The sequence below is a fragment of the Moschus berezovskii genome, chromosome 22 (genome assembly GCF_049115385.1).
Source record: "Moschus berezovskii isolate FMDL1 chromosome 22, NW_MosBer_1.0, whole genome shotgun sequence".
In the NCBI taxonomy this organism is placed as follows: Eukaryota; Metazoa; Chordata; class Mammalia; order Artiodactyla; family Moschidae; genus Moschus; species Moschus berezovskii.
Genome location: NC_142481.1, coordinates 1,494,283 through 1,517,090, shown reverse-complemented (window position 1 = coordinate 1,517,090; position 22,808 = coordinate 1,494,283). Strand labels below are relative to the sequence as shown.

The 22,808-nt window shown below is 48.0% G+C and overlaps 1 protein-coding gene and 1 long non-coding RNA gene across 3 annotated transcripts; one reads left to right on the top strand and one right to left on the bottom strand.

Annotated features, from left to right (window-relative positions):
- Window positions 1-1,662: 1,662 nt before the first annotated feature.
- On the bottom strand, window positions 1,663-7,951 carry LOC129546053 (uncharacterized). Of its 2 annotated transcripts, XR_008683820.2 has the most exons (4): window positions 7,736-7,944; window positions 7,397-7,480; window positions 6,208-6,265; window positions 1,663-1,811 (listed from the first exon to the last, which is right to left on the bottom strand). It is a non-coding gene; the product is annotated as an uncharacterized LOC129546053 (long non-coding RNA). The 2 variants fall into 2 exon arrangements; XR_008683819.2 differs by lacking the exon at window positions 6,208-6,265 and having other exon boundaries at window positions 7,736-7,951.
- An 81-nt stretch (window positions 7,952-8,032) lies between these two features.
- LOC129545968 (uncharacterized) lies at window positions 8,033-22,573 on the top strand. The gene is made up of 5 exons (XM_055410587.2): window positions 8,033-8,412; window positions 10,091-10,217; window positions 17,582-17,677; window positions 20,174-20,311; window positions 20,946-22,573. Exons 1-5 carry the CDS (start codon window positions 8,386-8,388, stop codon window positions 22,571-22,573), a joined length of 2,016 nt encoding a protein of 671 aa, XP_055266562.2. The 5' UTR covers window positions 8,033-8,385.
- Window positions 22,574-22,808: the final 235 nt, after the last annotated feature.

Below are 22,808 nucleotides of genomic sequence, written 5' to 3'. Positions count from 1 at the left end.
GGCTGATGAACTTGTTATGTTGCTGCTGCTGCTAAGTCACTTCAGTCGTGTCTGACTCTGTGTGACCGCATAGACGGCAGCCCACCAGGCTCCCCTGTCCCTGGGATTCTCCAGGCAAGAACACTGGAGTGGGTTGCCATTTCCTTCTCCAATGTGTGAAAGTGAAGTCACTCAGTCATGTCTGACTCGTAGCGACCCCGTGGACTACAGCCTACCAGGCTCCTCCGTCCATGGGATTTTCCAGGCAAGAGTACTGGAGTGGCTTGCCATTGCTGGTGGTGCTAAACTACTCTCTGGAGGAGTAGATTATCCTTGAAACTTAGTTTCAAGAAGAGAAACCTGGGTTACCCTAAATTGAAAGACTGAAAAAACTTGCTGGAAAGTCTCCCCAACCCAAAATCTAATTCATTGCCTCATTTGAAAAAAAAAAAAAAAACTATTTATTTTTGGCTGCCCTGGGTCTTCGTTGCTGGGAGGGCTTTTCTCTAGTTGCCATGAGTGGGGGCTACACTCTAGTTGCAGTGTTCAGGCTTCTCTTCTTACAGAGCACAGGCTCTAGCATGCAGGCTTCAGTAGCATGTGGAGAGGCATATGGACTCTAGAGCACAGGCTCAGTAGTTGTGGCTCACGGGCTTAGTAGCTCCGCAGCGTTTGGGATCTTCCCAGAACAGGGATCAAACCTGTGTCTCCTGCATTGGCAGGTGAATTCTTTACCACTGAGCCACTAACGAAGCCCTCATCACCTCTTTAAGCCTCTTCTAGGGTTTCTCAAGGATAAATACAAATCTTTAAAGTCTTTGCCACAAATAAGAAAGCTTTAGTCATCTGAGCAAGCAGATTTAACTTATTCCAACTGTTCTTTATAAACTAGTAAGTTTACATTGTAATACCTAATTCACACCCAGTGTCAAAGCCATGAGATCTCTAGTTTTGGCTGTTTACATGTCTGTGTATACATTATACTTTTGATAAAAGTCTCTACCTCTAGATAAGGTTATCAAATTTAGAGAAAAGCTCTATTTAATTGGCTTAAAAGGTCAATACTTAAAATGGAATATTTTTTAAATGTGAAAGAAACTGGCTAGAATGAATTTCAGGTTCATGTGACCTAAGAAAATCCGATTTTTTTTTTTCTTTCCTGCTATTTTTGGCTGTGCAGGCTCTTTGTTGCCTTGCGGGCTCCTCTAGCTGTGGGGTGAGGTCTTAGCTGCCCTGTGGTATGTGGGCTCCTCAATCCCCCAGCAGTGATGGAACCTGCTTCCCCTGCATTGGAAGTCCCCTTGGCATAGGATTTAAAGTAAGTGTGAATCCAGCCAGCGCATGGAGCAGGAAGCTGAGGGGGAATAAAGTAGAAAGCAGTAAAAGACTATGAGGACTTTTGAGACCACAGGGCCGATGCAGTCAGCTTTTTTGTAGAGAAGGCATCCTCTTATGTTGTATATTACTTCCATTGTGTATTACTTTTCTGTTGCTGTGTAAATGTTTTCATACTTGTGTGGCTTAAAACAATGCACACCAACTATTTCACACTTCTAGTGGGTCAGGAGTTTGGTCACGGAGTTGTCTGCTTCACGTCTTACAAGACTGCTCAAGTTGTCAGTGAGGACCAAAGTCTCAATGGAGACTGGATTGAGAAACAAGACACTTCAAAACTCATTCAGGTTATGGCTAGAATTTATTTTCTTGTGGTTGTAGGACTGAAGGCTTTAGCTTCTTGTTGTCTGTTGGTGAGGGTCACCCTCAGCTTCTATGAACTGCCTGCTGTTTCTTATCTTGTGAGCCTGCCAACATGGTCGCTTGCTTCATCAAGCCTGCAAAGGAGAGACAGAATCCAGAAAGATAGGTCTAACCCTGTACACATAATCACATATATCCCACGACCTTTGGTGTATTCTGTGTGTCTAGAAGCAGGTTACAGATGCAGCCCCAAATTGAGGAGAGAGGTCGAACAAAGGCTAGAACACCAAGAGGCAAGGATTTTGAGGCCCACACTGGTTATACACACACCTATATCTATATAGATATCTATAGAAGGATAGATATATTTGTGTGGGTGATGATTTGAAAATTACAGGAAATTAAAAAAATATATTTTATTTTAGTTTTGACCACGCTGGGTCTTCACTGCTGCGTGTGGTTTCCTCCTGTTGCGGGGAGTGGGGGCTGGCCTTCACTGCAGTAGATGGGCTTCTTTTATTGTGGAGCACAGGCTCCAGGGCGCGCAGGTTCAGTAGTCCTGGCGCACGGACTTAGTTGACCCGCAGCATGTGGGATCTTCCCGGACAAGGGATTGAACCCATGTCCCCGAGTTGGCAGGCAGATTCTTAACCACTGAACTATCAATGAAGTCCAGGACATTTTTAAGAATAGCACAGAGAAACTCCATAGAGCCTTAACGTAGATTTATCCACTAACATTCTGTCACATTTGCTGTAGCATTCTCATCCTCTCTTTCCTTCCCATTATCCATCAATTTATATTTGCCTAAACCATTCGAGAACATTATACTCACTGTCTCTTTCTTCTTAAATGTTTGTATTTTTTTGAGGGGGGGATAAACATTATCTCACACAGCCAGAGGGAAATTTCCGGTATCAGGGAATTTAACATTAAATCAATAGATGCATATGGCTCATGTTACATTCATAATATATAAGCCATAATATGCAGTGTTGTTGTTGTTGCTGTTCAGTTGCTAAGTCGTGTCTGACTCTTTGTGACCCCATGGACTGCAGCACGCCGGGCTCCCCTGTCCCCCACTATCTCCCAGAGTTTTCTCAAATTCATGTTCACTGAGTCAGTGATGCTATCTATCAAATGTAATATCATCTCTCAAACAATGCATCAATACCAGATTTGATCTGGTTAGGCAGAAGTTTGTTTTCTTTGGGGATTTAAGTATGGTCTTAGGTAATATGTATGAGTGCCAAATTGAGAAGGGGTGGGATATGATTGCTTGTTTTATGTGTAAACTGGATTGGGTTATGCTATTCAGTTATTGGATTCAGTACTAATCTAGGTGATACCTTGCTGTGAAGGTATTTTGTTGATGTGCTCAGCATCTGCAATCAGTTCAACTGATTATCCAATCTTTTAAGCAAAGGATTTTATCTTGATTGAGTCTTCCTTATCTAATCAGTTGTAAGGTCTTGAGAGGAAAAGTAAGGTTTCCCTGAGGAAAAAATTCAGCTTCAAGCCTGCAGCATTAGTTCTGACTGCAGCTTTCAATCTGTTCTCTACCCAATGGATTTTGAACTTGCCAGGCCCCACAACTGCATAACCCAATTCCTTGAAATAAATCTCTTATGTTGTTTAGGTGCTAAGTTATGTTTGACTCTCTGCAATCCCATGGACTGCAGCATGCCACGCCTCCCTGTCCTTCACTATCTCCCAGAGTTTGTTCAAATTCATGTCCATTGAGTCAGTGATGTTATCTAACCATTTCATTCTCTGCCACCCACTTCTTCTCTTGCCCTCAATCTTTCCCAGCATCAGGGTCTTTTCCAATGAGTCAGCTCTTTGTATCCGGAGAAGGCAATGGCAAGCCACTCCAGTACTATTGCCTAGAAAATCCCATGGATGGAGGAGCCTGGTAGGCTGCAGTCCGTGGGGTCACTAAGGGTCGGACACGACTGAGCGACTTCACTTTCACTTTTCACTTTCACACATTGGGGAAGGAAATGGCAACCCACTCCAGTGTTCTTGCCTGGAGAATCCCAGGGACGGGGGAGCCTGGTGGGCTTCTGTCTGTGGGGTCGCACAGAGTCGGACACGACTGAAGTGACTCAGCAGCAGCAGCAGCAGCTCTTTGTATCAGGTGGCCAAAGTATTGCAGCTGCAGCGTCAGCATCAGTCCTTCCAGTGAATATTCAAGGTTGATCTCCTTTAGGACGGACTGGTTTGATATCCTTGCTGTTCAAGGGACTCTCAAGAGTCTTCTCCAGCACAATTCAAGAGCATCAGCTATTTCATGCTCAGCTCTCTTTGTGGTTCAACTCTCACATCCGTTCATGACTACTGGAAAAACCATAGCTTTGACTATATGGACCTTTGTCGGCAAAGTGCCGTCTCTATTTTGTAATGCACTGTCTGGGTGTGTCATAGCTTTCCTCCCAAGCAGCAAGTGTGTTTGGATTTCATGGCAGCAGTCACCATCTACAGTGATTTTGGAGCCCAAGAAAATAAAACCTGTCACTGCTTCCACTTCTCTCTTCTTAAAAAAAAGTTAAATCCCTTAGGGCCATTTTATGCACTCTCTGATTCCATTTCTCAATGTTATCAGTTCAGTTCAGTTCAGTCGCTCAGTCGTGTCCGACTCTTTACGACCCCATGAATCACAGCACGCCAGGCCTCCCTGTCCATCACCAACTCCCGGAGTTCACTCAAACTCATGTCCATCGAGTCGGTGATGCCATCCAACCATCTCATTCTCGGTCGTCCCCATCTCCTCCTGCCCCCAGTCCCTCCCAGCATCAGAGTCTTTTCCAGTGAGTCAATTCATCACATGAGGTGGCCAAAGTATTGGAGTTTCAGCTTTAGCATCAGTCCTTCCAATGAACACCCAGGATTGATCTCCTTTAGAATGGACTGGTTGGATCTCCTTGTAGTCCAAGGGACTCTCAAGAGCCTTCTCCAGCACCACAGTTCAAAAGCATCAATTCTTCAGTGATCCTCAAATCATGAAAAATGCACTTTATTCTTTCAGCTCCACATTTATGAGGGGGAAATCAGCAATGGTGACTTCTCAGATTGCTTAATCTACCTCTTGGTGGACACTGGACGCTCTAACATGAGCTTGTTAGTTTCCTGTCATCAATTGCTTGGGTCTAGTATTCATGCTCTGATCATTTTCTTCTTCTGTCTTCACTCATTCCCTTGACAGTCTCATCTAACCATGACTTAAAATGATAGTGTAAGGTAACAACTTTGAAATTCATATATGCAGGCTTGAACTCTCTCTTAATGTTCAGTCATAGGTTGAAATGCCTAAGTGACACATACTTTGTGGTCTCATAAACGTTTCAAATTGATCATGTTAAAAACTGGAGTCTTCATCTTCCCTGGTGGCTCAGTGGTAAAGAATCCACCTGCCAATGGAGGAGACCTGGGTCCAGTCCCTGATCTAGGAAGATCCCATATGCTGCGGAGCAACTAAGCCCATCACCCACAACTACTGAGCCTGCGCTCTAGAGCCCGGGAGCTGCAACGACTGAGTCCATGTGCTGCAAAGACTGAAGCCCATGTGCCCTAGAGCCTGTGCTCCACAATAAGAGAAGCCACTGCAATGAGGAGCTCACATACGACAAATAGAGAGCAGCCCCACTCGCCATAACTGGAGAAAAACCCCGCACAGCAACAAAGACCCAGGGCAGCCAAAAAAAAAACCTGGAGTCTTCATTTTCCCTCCAGGTCTCCTCAACATGTGACTTCCCCATTTCAGGTTATGGAAAATCCATTCTTCAGGTGATCTAGGCCAACCATATATGAAGGAGACTCAGGGTAGAAGACTCAGAGGAGTGCAGTAGGGCATGTGTGCAGTGCATCAAGATAGGACTTCTGGTTCCCTTGTCAAGGTAATTTTTAAGCTACTTAAAAAAAATCTGTTCCCCTAGAATGGTACCAAGCCAAACTCGGGTTCACTCACTCCATGCACAGCAAAGCCAACCTGGCACTGGGTTGTGGTGAAAGTACAGCATTTATCACAGGGTGCCAACCAAGGAGAATGGGGAGCTCATACTCAAAAGGCCTGAACACCTTGATGACTTCAGGTGAGGGTTTTTATTTTTAAAAAACACATTTATTTATAATTAATTAATTAGTATTTGGCTGCACTGGGTCTTTCTTATGGCACACAGGCTCTTCATTGCTATGCTCAGGCTTTCTCTAGTTGCAGAGACTGTGGGCTACTCTTGAGTTGTGGTGGCTTCTCTTGTTGCTGACAGGCTCTAGAGCATGAGGGCTTTAATAGTTGTGGTGCATGGGCTTAGTTGCCCTGCAGCATATGGGATCTTAGTTCTCAGACCAGGGGATCGACTCCATGTCCACTGCACTGGCAGGCAGATTGCTAACCCCTGGACCACCAGGGAAGTCCCCAGGGAAGAGTTTTTAAAGACAGTGTTAGGGGAAAGGGTCCTAGCATGATCAGCTCATGGAGGACATCTGATTGTTTGGTGCTGAGGTAGCAGGGTGGTGTTTCAGGAATCTCACCATCAATCTTCTGATTCCAAGCAGTCTGTGGTCTGTGTTTGAGGTCAGCAGTTTCCACCTGGTGGGAATTTGGTTTCTATAAGAAAACAACTTAAAATGTGCTTCAGACATCGTTAACTGTCTTCCTTGAGGAGAGCTAAGCTTTTATGACCCCATCCTACAGATTGACGTGTTGCTTAAGTTACTTTCTCCTTCTCCGTTTGACTGCCTCTTCTTTGCTTGAATCGTTGCCTCTTAAAATGATTAACTGTTGGAGCCCACCGTTTGGAAATCAGGGAGGCCAAGTCAACTAAAGCTGTTGCGACAAACGAGAAGTAGGGACACAGAGAGGTGTGGTGGTGGAGAAGGCTCCACACGGTCCTGCTAGGTTTCGAGAAGAGGCTCTTGGGAATTTGCTGGTGGTCCAGTGGTTTATGATTTTCGACGCACACAGTAGTAAGTGGCAGTGAATAGTAGCTGGAAGCAAGGTCTTAGTTTTCTGGACCAGGAGTCCTAACCACTGGACCACAGGACCAGCAGTTAGGGCTTGAGTCCCTAGTCCTTGCCTGCCTAGTCAAGAATGAATTCAGGCAAGGAGGCGGAAAGTAAAGTGTAAAGTAAAAAGTTTATTGAAAAATACATGCAGAAAGGTGCATGGGGAAACTCAGAGTCATGACTTTGGGAAGTTTACGTCCTTTGCAAGGGGGCAGCTTTCTGGGTGTTTGTCTTCCTTCTGGCCAGCCATCTCGCTTTGTACCCCCTCCTGGCTCAATTGTCTCAGGACCCTCCCCTGGGTGCACACACACACACACACATACACCTCAGCCAAGATGGATATTGAAGTGAAGGCTTCTGGAAGGAGACTCATTATGGCCTGGTGTTATCCCCTGACTTTTGACCCCAAGGAGCTTTTCTGCTTATGTACAGTGTCTCCTTTGTCTCAAAAAAGGACACTTGACCCAAACGTGGTTTTGCCCCTTTGTCTTTGCCATGACTATTATCTTAAGGCATTTACAAGAGCTTCCCAGGTGGTAAAGAATCTGCCTGCAATGCTGGAGACGCCAGAGACAAGGGTTCAGTACTCCAACCCACTCCAGTATTCTTGTCTGGGAAAATCCCATGGACAGACAAGCCTGCCGGGCTACAGTCCATGGGGTCGCAGAGTCTGACAGAACCGAAAGTGTCCAAGAAACAAAGACTGGCTACTTACCCTGCTTCTGTTACTTCCGTTTTTGAAGGGCAAACAGGGGGCTGATTTTAAATGCCTTGACTGGAGTCCACCTACATCTTGTCTCTGGAAACGCAAACAGGAGGCTAGTTGTAAACGTCTAACCTGGAGCCCGTCTATCTCCTACCTCAATTAGGACCCTGAGTTTCCACTACAAGGGATGAGGGTTCCATCCCTGGTCGGGAAACTAAGAGCCCACAAGCCTCGCTGGGTAACAAAAAAAAAGAGAGAGGATCCATGAAAGAGCAGCGGGGTAAGGAAAACCACTCGGCCAGCTGCAAGCCCAGGTCACAGCCTCACACTCTTTGCACTTGGCCTCACCGGCGGCGAATGTCCCAGCACTCCTAGCCTCAGTTTCCCTGGGTCACTGCACGGACTCTTTCGCCCCCGGCCCCTCGTCCACCCGACTTGAATTCAGTATGAAGAAGCACGTCGAGGCCGGCCTCAGCTTCTCGTGTGGAGGAATACCCCGCTGGTTACTCGGCTCCTTGCCTTCGCGGATCTAGCGGAGACTACCTTACCCAGAGGCTGTGAGCCTCAGGCGGGCGCTGGCCAATGACGTAGGGGCGTTTCCTGAGGCGTGGGCGGGGCTTCCGGTTTCTCTCTGCGGACGCCATTTGCCCACAGGGTTAGCTCCTGGCTGGATTCGACGGCGGAGTCCTGGCCTCGCGCGGCTCCCCAGGCCTTTCGTGGGGCCCGAGCAGAGGGGTGCAGAGTCCCTTCGTTCCTTTGAACGGGTCGGGAGTCCCTAGACGGTGGCGTGCCCTGGTCTCCCGCCGGCCCGCGGCCTCTGCGGGCCTCAGCAGCGCCCCTGGTCTCCGCGTTCACGAGGGCGGCGCCCGGCTCTGGGGCGGCTTGTTCGCGGAGGGCGGCGGTCAGCCGAGGTCACCGAGCCTAGGCGGACGGAGACGAGGGGCAGCGGGCCGCCCCGGGCTCGCCTTTCCCAGACGGCCTGGACCGGAGCTCCCATTATGGCGGCGCCAAGCCACCAGACGCAGGTGAGTGGACGCCGGTGGCGGTACCGCTCATCTTTGAGGGCAGAGGCAGTTCTGGCAGGCACCCCGGATGTGCCCCCGCGACCGTATGCCCTGGTGTGTGGAGCCACTTTGCCACTTATGTATTCCTGGTCTTGAAAGCTGCTGGGCTCTGACAGGTGCCCAGAAGTTGTAAGAGAAATGACCGCTGCTTCCTCCAGGTTGTTGTTATTCAGTCGCTCAGTCATGTCCGACTCTTACGACCCCGTGGACTGTAGCCCGCCAGCGTCCCCTGTCCTTGGGCTTCGTGTTTTTTTTTTTTTTTACTGCTGAGCCACCATCATATTTGGTAAATCCCTAACCCCACCTGTGCTGCGAGGATACACCCAGCACCGCCCCCCACGGTGTTACTCCACTTGGTGGCCTTGGGCGTTGGAGGGCGAGATGAGTGCACTGACAAAGTCAAGGTACAGAAGGCCCGCGAGGTTGCCATGGTTCCTCCCAGATGCTGAGACTTGTCTTGAGTGGGCGAGATCCTGTGGGCCTTTGCCGAATGTTGTACTCACTTTCAGCCAGGTCAGCCATGGTCGCCAATAACATGGCCAAATCGAGCGTTAGCCTTGGCCACTTGTGCTTCCGGGTCTGAAGTAGTTCTGGCACGGGGTGAGTTTTGGCAGGGACCAGGAAGGAAGAGGCTAAAGGGTTCACTCTGAAATCTCCCTGGGAGTCTGGGGACCCAGGAGGGGCTGGGGAGTTGGTCCAGGCCCTGCCATTACCCAGGTAGATCCACCCCTTCAGAAGTTTATTCCGGGAGGCCTGTGATGAAGGCTCTGCTCTCTGTCCCTGTTCAAAGAGATACTTTCAGGCATGATGAAATGGATTTAACAGCAAACTTCTGCTGTAAATGCCTCAGAGCCTCATCACTAGGTGTTCACTTTGGTGAAAGAATGTCAGGTTACACTGTTAAACTCTGAATTACCCTGGCCTGTGTTAAAAATCTTGCCTCTGGTTTGTAGGACACACAATTGGGTGGATTGGTGGAGCTCCCTTAGCCTCAGGTCATTGACTGGCATGGAGGTAATGAGAGATTTACTCAGAGCCTGTGGGAGAATAAAGGAAAATGCCAAAGCCCATGGAATGTTGAATAATTTTCTAAAACTCACGACTGTTATTGGTGATGGGAACTGTTATTGTATTGATCCAGAAACGGAGGCTCAGAGAGATGAAGTGATTGATGTCTCCAAGGTAACAGCTGGCAAATGTCGGGTTTCAAGAGTTTGGATGCAAACCACGGGAGACTGACAAAAGAACTGGGGACTTTTAGTCGCTTTAACCAGAATGTGAAGCCCTCAACATGGGTCAGGCAGTTAGCAGGACCAGGGAGGCGCAGGTACTACTGTTGCCATTATTGATACTGTCATTACCATTATGTACTCATTCTTCTGATGTCCTTGAGCCCTGTCTGCATTTCACAGCCCACACATCACTTCCATTGTCTTGTGTGACTTTCCAGTGATCCCGCATAGGAGGTGTCTCTTACAGACTTCATAATACACTACTGTATTGTGTCCAAAACATTGTTCACCTCCCCTTCAGCCCAGCCTAGATCTTGCCCTCAGGAGGTGCTCCCTGGATAGGGTCTTGATCTCTCTGCACCATCACCAGCCTTTTAGAGGTGAACTCTGCTACCTCTGCTTGACAGGTGTCTGTGACCTTTGATGATGTGGCCGTGACTTTCACCCAGGAGGAGTGGGGGCATCTGGACCCAGCTCAGAGGACCCTGTACCGGGAGGTGATGCTGGAGACGTGCAGGCTCCTGATTTCTCTGGGTAAGGCCTCTCACTCAGCTGTGCGGGGCACCTGCCACTTCCCTGCAGGCACACTCTAGCTCCATGCCGAACTGATCCAGAAGCCTACCCCCCCCCCCCCCCCGCCACAGCTTCACTCATGTTTGAGATTCACCTCCTCTTGCCTGCTGTCTCTGTGTCTCTTTGAATAAAGTTCCCTTTTGGCTCTTAGAAAGTGGTGGAAGGAAATGAATGCTCTGCAGAACCCAAAGGCAGCATTTCCAGTCGGGCCACATGGGACTGAAATAGGAGAACCAGGATTCTACCCTGGCTTCTGGGTCTCCCGTCCTGGCTTCTTTCTCTGGCTTTGCTCACGTCCCTGTCTTTTCAGAATGGCTTCTGCACCCCAGCAAGTTTGACAGGAGTGACCACCCCAGTCCCTGCTCTCGAAGGCTCCCAGATGCCTTGTTTCTACTTTGTATGTTTGTATTGTTCTTTGTCTGCTGCAGGGCTCTGGGTGGGAGTTGGGGTGTCCGTGAGGCGGAAGTGACCACCTGAGCCTCTCAGCCCAGGGCCCAGCACAGACCGGCCTCTGTCTGAGGTTCCTGTTTCACATTCCAGAGAGGGAGCTGACTGAATCAGAACGGTTGGCCCAAGCGTCCCCTACTTCCGAGTGCACAGGATGTGGGTGACAGACTGTTCTCCAGGAAGAGGGTGAGGCAGCCGGGGCCCCAGGAGGCCTTTGCCTTCAGTGCCAGCAGGTCCGGTCTAACCACAGGGTCTCATCAGGGGCTTCTCTGTCCTCCTGCGCCTTCGCGGATGTCTTGTGTTCGCCGGGATCGTCTGCTGGTCCGAGAAGGAGAAGCTGGGAGAGGCGCGCTTCTCAGCATGTGGCGATTTTGTGCCCAGGAGATACGGGCAGTGTCTGCAGCCGCATCTGCCTGTCACGTGGGGGTGGGTGGTCCCGGGGTCTGGTGATGAGTCCAGAGATGCCCCTCAGCACCAGAGGGTGGACACGACAGCCCCGCTCAGCCGAGGATGACCCAGTCCGCACGGGCCAGAGAGCCACGGTGAGGAAATAGCTGCTCGGGCACGGTCCCCTTGAGGGAAGGGAGCGCTATGAACCCAGGGCTTCGGTGAGACAGGCTTGTTCTTAGAGACCTGGGATTGTGTTTTGCCTCAGTGAGAGGAGGTTTAATTTATAACAAAATTAAACAAAAATGCCCACTGTCGAGCCCCGATCCCTCCACCCGCCTCCCCAGGCTCTCTCCGTGCTCACTGCTCTGGTCACACTGGCGTCTTGCTGTTTCCACACATACTTGACGTATTTGCCTCAGGGCTCTGAGATGCTGTTCTGTTTTCCTAGTGGGTGTTCTTGGACATTGCAGCTTTTCTTGTGGCCCTCTTCTCCACACCTTCCTGGTGAAAAGCTGGAGTGGGTGGTGGGGAGGCACCTTTGGGAAGTGGGTGCCCCTCTCTTCAGAGATTTAGAAGGTGGACTATAGGAAACAAGCGCCTTGTGAGGGAAGCCATAATCTCCATTTGTTTTTCAAATGTCACAGATCGTAGCATTCTCTATCAGGCCTCCCTTTTGGCAGGTTGAGGAATATACCAGGATCGTAGACAGCAGCTCAGGAACATGATCATATATGATAGAATCCCTATTAGAAAGCCAAAAGCTCCCAGATCTGATTTCTGTCCTAGGAGAGGCACTTCATAGGTATCCACTAGAGTGAGAGTTTTAGTGTCCCTGGGTGAAGTCATCTTCATTGATAGGGCGTGGGACAAGGTAACCTTTGCAAGTGGGTACGCACTCCACTTGATGATGACTTCGGTATTTGCTTGCTTGTTTGAAACAATGGCTTACTAGGAGGGTTTGGGTCTCTGAGTTATAAAGTACCATTGAAAGTGCCCAGACCAGTATCAGAACAGCAGTTCTCAGAGTGGCATAGGGCTCTTCTTCAAGGTTTGGTTTGTTTGTTTTGTTTTGGGATCCCATAGCAGATGAGCAGCTGCCCAGGCTCCGGGACAGTCCCTGGTTAGTGTGTCCCCGGAGCCTGTGCTGACTTCCTATAATCAACCCTCAGTCGCCTCCGGCCTTGTGGGATGATGGCAAGCTCCATGCATAAGCACAGGGAGGACAGTGTGAGTGGCCTCCTGTGGAACCAGTCTTGGTGTGCATAAAGGGGAGCCACGTTCCCCTTCAGCGTAGCAAAGGGCAGTGGCAAGTTTTTGAAGTTGGTGTGTGATGTAAGTAGGCCAAGGAGCCTTGAGTTAAGGCTAAGGGGCAAGATAGAGGTTGATTTGGGGATTTATTTGTCAAACTGGAATTTGAAAAGGAGTTGTTGAAGGAAATTATTGTTCTCTAGTTAAACCAGCTATTGGGGCCATGAAGCTCAATTGAATGCCTCTTACCAGAGCCCAGCATTGTGTAGTTTGTGAAGTGAAATGTGTATCTTGGTCACTGTCAGTAATGTCTGTCACTCCAGAGGGACTCAGGAGCATCCTGGCAAGGCTTGCATGGTCACCTTTATAAATGTAGGGACGTGTGACTTTGACTTATTTTTGTGATACCTGTGAGACAAGAGGTTCTTTACGCTGGAGGAGGCAGTTTTGAAGTGATGGCCCAACAGTTGATAATGAATGAGAAACTATTTGCTGATCAGGGCCTCTGGTACTAAGTGACTCCCTGAGTAGGCCACACAGTGCTTCTCAGGTCCCATTTTTCACTGGGACATTCTGGCTGCAGGGTAGAAAGCAGCAGCATTCTACTGAGCTGCATCACGTATGATGGACAGCAGACTCGGGGGCTCCCACAGCGGTTCACTAACTCAGTCCCAAGGCGCTCCCCGGGTTGCCGAGGCCCATCGGGCGGGGTGACCCCTCCAGCACCACGGAATCTGGCAAGGAGCTGAGGACAGGAGAAGCCACCGCCTCCTCTGAGTAGAATGTGTCGGGGGGCGTAGGGTCCGAGCCATCCTGTCCTGAGCCCTCGATGGCTGTGCTGAGCTTGGTCCATGCGGTTTTCGTGACCCAGAACGTGATGAGCAGCTGGGTGTGGTGGTCAGAGGCTCAGGTCTGAGAGAGCCTTTGTTGTCAGGAGAGCCTCGTGTGTGGCTCGTGGTGGTCTGGACAGCAGGTCGCAGCAGGCTGAGGGCACAGTCTGGGCATCTCATGGCCCTGGTCCGTGCTTCAGAAACTCCAGGAGGTAAGCGAAGAGGTCGTCAAAGCCCTTTAGCGAAGGAGTCTCTGAGGGCACTCGTGGGGCTGGCTTTCCAGCAGTATTGTGAGCAGATTTTAGAGCTTTTGTTGGAGGGAACCCTGTGTAAGGTGGGCTGATTTATAAGAATCGGCATCAGGGAGATGAAGTAAAATTTGTAAATGGGGACTGCAGGGCCACCAAAGTCATACTAAATGGGAATGTTATCTAAAACTAGTCCCAGAGGTTTAACAGGTGTTGGCTTACTGTCTGTCCCATGTCAGATGGCATCTCCTTAGAAAGGCTGTGGTCGATGTTATGCCCTCTGCTCTTCTGCATAGAAGGGGTGCGGCTGGGGTCTCAGCTACCAAGGGTGTGGGCGTTGGCAGCCTGGGAGGGAGTTCTGTTTCCCTTCAGAGTGAAGGCCGACCACGGCTATGAGGCCACAGAGCAGACACCAGACAGAGCGCCTTAGCCGAGGCTGTCAGGGCAAGGCATTACTGGCTTCCGATAACGTTGGCTTCGGGGTGTGTGGATCTCGTTAGCCAGCTCAGATTGCCTTTACTGTGTGCCTCAGCAGCTTTATTTTCACAGTTTCTGGAGGCTGGATGTCCCAGTTCAGTTCCTGATAAGGGTCTCTGGCTGACCGCCTGCTCGGGAGTCCTTACCTGACCTTTGCTCTGGCTTGGAGGGACTTTCTCTTCCTCTTAAAAGGGTACGGGTCCTACCAGATCAGGACCCTACTCCATGACCTCGGTTTATCTTCATTACCTCTTTAAAGGCTCTAAGTCCAAATCAGATCACATTGGGGATTAGGGGGTAACACATTCAGTTTAGGGGAACACAGTTGAGTCCATGACAGGAACCCTAAAGCTGGGTGGGACCACAGAATGAAGGTTGCAATAACTCACAGTGAGGGGCCCTTGGTGTTTTCAGGTTTAAGAACAGGCACAGTTGGGCTGTCAAATGGAGCAGTAGTGGGGATCATCACCCCTTGATGAATTAGGTCTTACATATAAGATTTGCTCCCTGAAATTTCGTTTTCAACTTACATTGGGCTGAATAATTATTTTCACTCGGGTGTGTGGGGTCCCATTTTATCAAGTCAATTAATTTATAAGTGCCAGAAATTCATTCTAATTATGTATTATGTCAGAGCATCAATGCTCAATGTGGGGTACTTTTAGAACAGTGGATACTAGGCCTATAGAAAGTTCAGGCAAAGCTATAGAGTTGAAGTGAGACATGCCCATTTTTCCTCTTTAGTTACTTTTTAAGATGGCAGAGTGCAGTGTTTTAGTTTAGGGGGATTCCCGGGTATAACTATGATGTGAGCCACAGTATTAAGTTCATGAGGTTTTGTCTATTGGTTCAGTTCAGTTCAGAGTTTGGACCCTATGAATCGCAGCACACCAGGCCTCCCTGTCCATCACCAACTCCCAGAGTTCACCCAAACTCATGCATCGAATCGGTGATGCCATCCAGCCATCTCATCCTCAGTCGTCCCCTTCTCCTCCTGCCCCCAGTCCCTCCCAGCATCAGTCTTTTCCAGTGAGTCAACTCTTCGCATGAGGTGGCCAAAGTATTGCAGTTTCAGCTTTAGCATCAGTCCTTCCAGTGAATATTTAGGACTGATTTCCTTTAGGATGGACTGGTTGGATCTCCTTGCAGTCCAAGGGACTCTTAAGAGTCTTCTCCAGCACCACAGTTCAAAAGCATCAATTCTTCGGCACTCAGCTTTCTTCACAGTCCAACTCTCACATCCATATGTGACCACTGAAAAAACCATAGCCTTGACTAGACGGACCTTTGTTTGCAAAGTAATGTCTCTGCTTTTTAATATACTATCTAGGTTGGTCATAACTTTCCTTCCAAGGAGTAAATGTCTTTTAATTTCATATCTGTTGGTACAGTTTAGCAAATTCTGGAGATAATTCAAAAATTTGTGTTGTAGAGTCAGACTGACCAATCTGTGCCTTATGTTTCAGTAATATAAACTTTTAAAATACATTTTGTTACATTACTTATCTATAATAATTTACTATGTAAATATTGGTATAAAAATTTTGGATTTCTAGTTGGGTCCAACTATAAACTGTTCTAATTTAGTTATGTATTGTATATTATTTCATTAAATGTTTTATGCTCTCCTTTTTATATAGGGCTTTTGGTTTGCTTTTCGTTGTTAATATGTTTGAATCAGTACCAATCTAGAACCAGTATTGTGTTTGCTAGACCTGGCATTTACATGGTATATAAGGTTTAAAGCGTGTGCCACCACTCCCTCCCTTTTTCCCTTTTGGGCTTTTTATTCTTTTAAAGCCCTGGTTTTTAGTTTTAGTCTATCTCCTGTCGGGGAGGGGCTTGTGCCTCTAAGCTCAGCCTTTCCCTGGCATGGCCCTGGTGCATGGCATAATAGTCCTTTCCTCTTCCTCCCCACTCCTTTTTTACCCTCCAAACCAAAAAAAAAATTTTTTTTTCGTGACCTTTCTATCCCCGACCATTTTTCTTTTACTTGGGTGTTTTCCTGGTAGGCTCTTAGCAGTCCCAAGTGGTGAGTCTGTGAGTGGCAGCCTCCCTTTCTAGGGAGGGGCTGGGTGGGGCTTGTGCCTCCAGATGGCAGTGGTGTGACCTTTGGGCATCTATTCTGCAGGAGTGCCCAGACCCACGTCAGGACTTGTACAGTCTGGAGTAAGCTGGATTGAGTGCCTCTCCCCACCTGCCCCCAGACTTCAGTGACGTTGGCTCAGTTGATCACAGTTGCATCTTTGAGGGGACCTTGGCCTGGTGCAGTACCTGCCCCTGGGTCACCAACCCAGAAACTTAGTATGTTGACCACAGAGAGACCAACTAACAAGATTAGTCTCTTCTCAGATCAGGTGGCAACTAGGGACTCACAGCCCTTGCAGACTTGGCCTGTCACAGCTTCAGACTTCAGAACTTTGCTTGGGATCTAAAAAAAGACTTACATCAATGAGGTCATCATACCTTATTTTGACTGAAAAGAGTCGATGTTTCAAATATGTGAGTTCTTAAAATTATTCCATCAGTTTATTGCCATTTTAAATAATGTAATGCATTTAAGTTGGTTGGCACAATCCCTGTGATATGGTTATACCCTGTACAAATTAATTTTCACTTATAATTAAGATTAAAAAGTTGATAGTGATGTGGTGGGTTGGTTAAGCATCTGGACTCAGCCAAGGTTCAGCAGAGTCTTCTTAGGGGGCAACATTTGAGCAGAGACCCAGGGAGGAGGGTCAGTACGTGCAAAGGCCCTGAGGTTGTTGGGAGGGTGACTCCTGGTGACTGAGCCCTGTGCTGGGATCAGAGCAGATGGGAGAGCACAGTTGCTTAGTGACGAGTGATGAACCCTGGATCTGTCAGAGGAGATCATCTGCGAGTCCTGGTGCCTCTGCAGTCCACTTCCTGTGGAATCCATGTGTCTTTCCCCTGCATCTGTGTGTGGCTGCATGTGGCAGACCGGCTCAGTCTTCACTCTGGAGGAGGTTTTTTATTACCTCACCAGTCAAGCTCCGGGCTGGGACTGGCTCCCGGGTTGGTGGCTTGCAACCCGGTTGTCTGCTTCTTTGCCTCTTCCTGGTCTAGGGTCTTGGGCAGCTTTCCTGACAGGCAGGCGACCTGATGGGCGACCCAGGCTGCTGCAGGACACGGCACTGGCGAGTCCCCTCAGCCATCCTGGACCAGAGCGCCTGGTGTGGCTCACCTGCCAGTTGGTGGAGATCAGAGTTTTCGGCCCTTCTTGATGCCAGAGTCTGGGGTGGTTTTAATCTATTGCTGTCCAGGCCCTATCTGCAGAGATTAGCTTTCAGTTGGATATGAACCAGACATCCTGGGAGGTTTTGATGCTCACACGATTGAGACTCACTTGTATTAATTAAGAAACAGCCTTTGGAAGGAGGGGGTCATATTCTGTGGGTCTCTTGGCGACAACTGAGCAGGTCTCTTGGAGCTCTGTGTGATGGAGGTCAAAGGGAACAGGTGCTGTCTACACAAGTCGCACTGCTGTCCGAAGTCTGGGTCCAGCAGCGCTGTTTCTGACCTTTCTTTTCAGGTCACAGATCTGGATTTCTGTGGGTGGGAGCAGCTTCATTCTGAGGTCCGCATCCTGACGTCTCACACGAGACTGAGAGGTCTTCCCAGTTTTTACAGAAGCCCTGTGTCTTCCTTTTTTCTCCATGCCCAGGGTGTCCTGTCCCCAGACCTGAGCTGATCTACCAGCTGGAGCACGGGCAGGAGCTGTGGACGGTGAAGAGAGACCTCTCCCGAAGCACCTGTCCAGGTAGGAGCCAAGCTGTGGGCAGAGACCCACATTTTATGTAAAGGACTTGAGCATCTTTGGATTTGGGTGTTGAGCAGGAAGTGTCTGATACCAGTTATTCCTCTGTGGATACTGAAGAACAACTGTATTTTCTTCTTTGAAATGTCAGTTCATCAAAAATGCCAGGTGTTCCGTTAACTTGTTTGACTTTTGTTTTTAGGGATTTTTTGTACATGACTGATACTTTTATCAGTTATAGGTGCTGCTCCATCCCTAATATCAAAAAGATGTTCTCATTATAAGATGTTCTAAGCTTGGCACCTGACATTTAACTCTGGCGTGAGGTAGAATTTGAGGATAGTGTGAGACAGGAATACGGTGTTCTCATTCCCAGCGTGTCACCCATTTTTCTAGCTCCGTTTACTTTATATTCCTTTTACTGTGAGCTGCTCTCACTTCTCTTCCATTCCCCAGAGCTCCATGTGTGTGTGTTTCCTGGACTCTGTTCTTTTTCCATTGCCTGTCTTCTTTCTGTACCGGGACCGCAGTGTCTTAAAGTCTAGAATCTTGTTACCTGCTAAGGTAGATATCTTTTTCTTAATTCTCATTCTTACATCTTTGATTTTTCATGCAAATCACATGGTAAAACTGAGTTCCACAATAACCCAATTGTTATTTTATTGGAAATTGTATTGAATGTACAAATTCATTGGTATAGAATTGTCAGCTTCGTATGATTTCTTTCAAGTTTTATTGAAAAACAATTTATATACATCACTGTATAAGTTTTAAGGCATAGAGCATGCTGGTTTGATGTATGTATATTATGAAGTAATTACCAGTTGATTAAGCTAACATCCATCTTCCTGTATCAGATCAGTTCAGTCTCTCAGTCCGACTTTGCAGCCCCATGGCCTGCAGCATGCCAAGCCTCCCTGTCCACCACCAACTCCCAAAGCTTGCTCAGACTCATGTCCATCAAGTCAGTGATGCCATCCAACCATCTCATCCTCTGTCATCCCCTTCTCCTCCCACCTTCAATCTTTCCCAACATCAAGGTCTTTTCCAATGAGTCAGTTCTTTGCATCAGGTGGCCAACGTATTGGAGTTTCAGCTTCAGAATCAGTCCTTCCGATATATATATTCAGGACTGATTTCCTTTAGGATTGACTGGTTTGATCTCCTTGAAGTCCAAGGGACTCTCAAGAGTCTTCTCTAATACCACAGTTCAAAAGCATCCAGTCTTTGGCTCTCAGCTTTCTTTATGGTCCAACTCTCACATCCATACATGACTACTGGAAAAACCATAGCTTTAACTAGTCAGGCCTTTATTAATAAAGCAATGTCTGTGCTTCTTAATAAGCTGTCTAGGTTGGTCATAGCTTTTCTTCCAAGGAGCAAGCATCTTTTAATTACATGGCTGCAGTCACCATCTGCAGTACTTTTGGAACCCAGGAAAATAAAGTCTGTCACTGTTTCCATCATTTCCCCATCTATCTGCTGTGCAGCGATGGGACCTGATACCATGATCTTTGTTTTTTGAATGTTGAGTTTTATGTCAGCTTTTTCAGTCTCCTCTTTCTCTTTCATCAAAAGACTCTTCAGTTCCTCTTCACTTTCTGCCATAAGGGTGGTATCATCTGCGTATCTGAGGTTATTGATATTTCTCCCGGCAATCTTGATTCCAGCTTGTGCTTCATCCAGCCCGGCATTTCGCATGATGTACTCTGAATATAAGTTTAATAAGCACAGTGACAATACATTAAAAAGTAAAGAAGAAAAGATAAAAGGGAAAAAATTTTCTCCTTGTGAGGAGAACTCTTAGGAATATTCTCTTAATGATGCATCTTTATATCATACAGCAGTGTCAACTATAGTCATCAAGTTATACATTACATCCCTCGGTTACTTAATCATAAAAGTGAAAGTTTGCACCTTTTGACCGTCTCTCTCCAATTTCACTATCCCCCACATTAAATTCTTCATTGGTTTAGCTCCTCTTTAATGTCTTCAAGTAAATTATTGACGTTTTCTTTATCTAGATCATGTGTGTTTTGCTAGTCTTTTCACCAAACTGTTCACACATAACAGACCCAGTGTGTCTCTTCCGTCCTGCTTACCATCCTGCCTTATGAGCTGTGTCCTGGGAGTTTTCACAGTAACCCAAGTCAGCTCCCCTGGATTCTCATCAGCACCATCCTCGTGGCCTGTGGGGCTTCTGTACATTGTCTCCTTATGTTGCAGTATCCTTCCCACTGTCTCTCTGTGGCAGTGCCTGTTGTGCCTGGAGTTGGTGTAGAACTCCTGTGGTGTACAACTCCCCTGGCCTCTTCCTTCACACAGTTAGCCAAACTCCAGATTAGGAACACAGAACTGCAGGACTGACTGGTCTGCCTTGGTCTTCTGAACCAACTGAAAGTCAGGAGACTTCCCAGTCCACCCTCAGGTTCATTGATTTGCTAGACTCAGAGAAACTCCCCTTGAACCTGTTATGCTCACAGAGTATGTTTGGTACAGGATACGGATCAGAAGAAGGGCCAGAGGTATTCCAATCACAAAGCTTCCGTGTCTTTAGCGACGCTTTACCTCCAGGAGTTGATGTTTGGCAGTATGTGCATGGAGTGTTGGCAACCCATGAACCTCACCAGAGCCCGGGTATGTAGACTTTTATTGACCTTTGTTACAGAAGCATGACTGACTGAGTCATTGAACCTGGGACTCAGTGTCCAGCCTTGTTTCCCTCTCCAGAGTGCCAGCTGCTAACTCGTGGTTCAAAACCCCAAGATTCTAATTACATGTGTGGTCTTTCTGCTGTGATCAGACGTAATGTTATCTCTTTAGCATAATCTATCTAGGTTCCCATAATGAGCTATCTGTTGTCATAGAATATAAAGTACGTCCCTGACCAGGGATTTAACCAGTGAATGCACCAAGTCCTAACCACTGGACCTCCAGGGAATTCCCCTTTTCCTAGTGTTCTTAACAACAACTGGGAGGTCCTTGCTTACAGAAACTGAAAGCACACAGAGGTGGTAATCCAGCCATATCTATAAAATTGTGGTGGTGTGTCCACTCCATACCCTTTATCTCCTCAGCGAAACCCTCTTTGAGGGAGTCAGCAGTCTAATGCCCAAGGAAGAAGGAAATGAACAATCCTGAGAGTCAATGGCAGCAAAGCGTGAAGACCCAGAGGCGCTCCTTTCATCTTTATTTTTTTCTCACTGAAATGCTGATTTCATTTCTTCTGTGTTGGATTACTAACGGGTCCTGTTTATTGTATTTGTTTCAGTTGACAAAGGAAAACCCAAGACCACAGAACGTACTAGTTGTGAACCAACGCTGTTTGAGGGAGCCTCTCTCCAGGAACTGACACAGGGAGGCCCAGGGGACTCCCAGCTGGGACAAACCAAGGATCGGGATGGGGTGCTAGAAATGCAGGAAGACCACTTTGTACCAGGGATCAACCCCCAGAGGGAGAAGCTTCCTGAAAAAATAAGTCCTGAACATGGCAGCTTAAGGACAGCTGGTGGTGTGTGTTCCAGGGTCGAAGAGGAGCCAGTCCCTCCAGGGGGTGCTGTCCATGACCGTGACTCCTGTGGATCAGGTAAAGATCCCCTGATTCAGGAAGAGGAAAGTCTCTTCAAATGCAGTGAGTGTGGGAAAGTTTTTAACAAGAAACACCTTCTTGCTGGACATGAAAAGATTCACTCTGGAGTGAAGCCCTATGAGTGCACTGAGTGTGGGAAAACCTTCATTAAGAGCACACACCTTCTGCAGCACCACATGATCCACACCGGGGAGAGGCCCTACGAGTGCATGGAGTGCGGCAAGGCCTTCAACCGCAAGTCCTACCTGACACAGCACCAGCGGATTCACAGTGGGGAGAAGCCCTACAAGTGCAGTGAGTGTGGAAAGGCATTCACTCACCGCTCCAATTTTGTCTTACATAAGAGGAGACACACTGGGGAAAAATCCTTTGTGTGCAAAGAATGTGGGCAGGTCTTCCGACACAGGCCAGGATTCCTTCGCCATCACATCATCCATAGTGGCGAGAATCCGTATGAGTGCTTCGAGTGTGGCAAGGTCTTCAAACACAAGTCCTACCTCATGTGGCACCAGCAGACCCACACTGGGGAGAAGCCCTACGAGTGCAGCGAATGTGGGAAAGCCTTCTGTGAGAGCGCAGCCCTCATTCACCACTACGTCATCCACACCGGGGAGAAGCCCTTCGAGTGCCTCGAGTGCGGGAAGGCCTTCAACCACAGGTCATACCTCAAGAGGCACCAGCGGATCCACACTGGGGAGAAGCCTTTTGTGTGCACTGAGTGTGGAAGGGCCTTCACCCACTGTTCCACTTTTATCTTACATAAAAGGGCCCACACTGGCGAGAAACCTTTTGAGTGCAAAGAATGTGGGAAAGCCTTTAGCACTAGGAAAGACCTTATTCGGCACTTTAGCATCCACACTGGAGAGAAGCCCTACGAGTGCACAGAGTGTGGGAAGGCCTTCAACCGCAGGTCTGGCCTCACCAGACACCAGCGGATTCACAGTGGAGAGAAGCCCTATGAATGCATGGAGTGTGGGAAAACCTTCTGCTGGAGCACAAACCTCATTCGGCATGCTATCATCCACACTGGAGAGAAGCCCTATAAGTGCAGCGAGTGTGGAAAGGCCTTCAGTCGCAGCTCGTCCCTCACTCAGCACCAGAGGGTTCATACTGGGAGAAACCCTGTCAGTGTGACAGAAGTGGGAAGACCCTTTACAAGTGGGCAAACCTCAGTCACCCTCCGAGAACTCCTATTGGGGAAAGACTTTTTGAATGTAACCACTGAGGAAAATCTTCTGCAAGAGAAAGTATGTACCGTGTCATCTGATCGTGCATACCAAAGAGAAACCCCTCAAGTATCTTCGCTTTGAGAAAACCTGTCAGATCATCCATAGTCGTGTAAAGACCTGTTTTAGAAATTGACCCAGTGTGTAGCCTTATTCTGCATCTGAGAACGCATCCGTAAGGGAGAGACCAGTGTTTACTGTGCACTAAGGAAAACTCAGCTGTGTTTTTCTCCTTATTTTACTGTAGTGTTATCTCAGGAATTTTTATAAAAAGAAGATGGAAACGTAAAGCAAATGAAATGCAAACACAATTCCTTTG

Coding starts and splice junctions, on each gene's coding strand:
- LOC129545968 (XM_055410587.2), top strand. CDS start 8,386: ATGGCGGCGCCAAGCCACCAGACGCAG. Junction 10,218..17,581: donor CAGGCTCCTGATTTCTCTGG/GTAAGGCCTCTC, acceptor CTCCATGCCCAG/GGTGTCCTGTCCCCAGACCT. Junction 20,312..20,945: donor TGAACCTCACCAGAGCCCGG/GTATGTAGACTT, acceptor TATTTGTTTCAG/TTGACAAAGGAAAACCCAAG.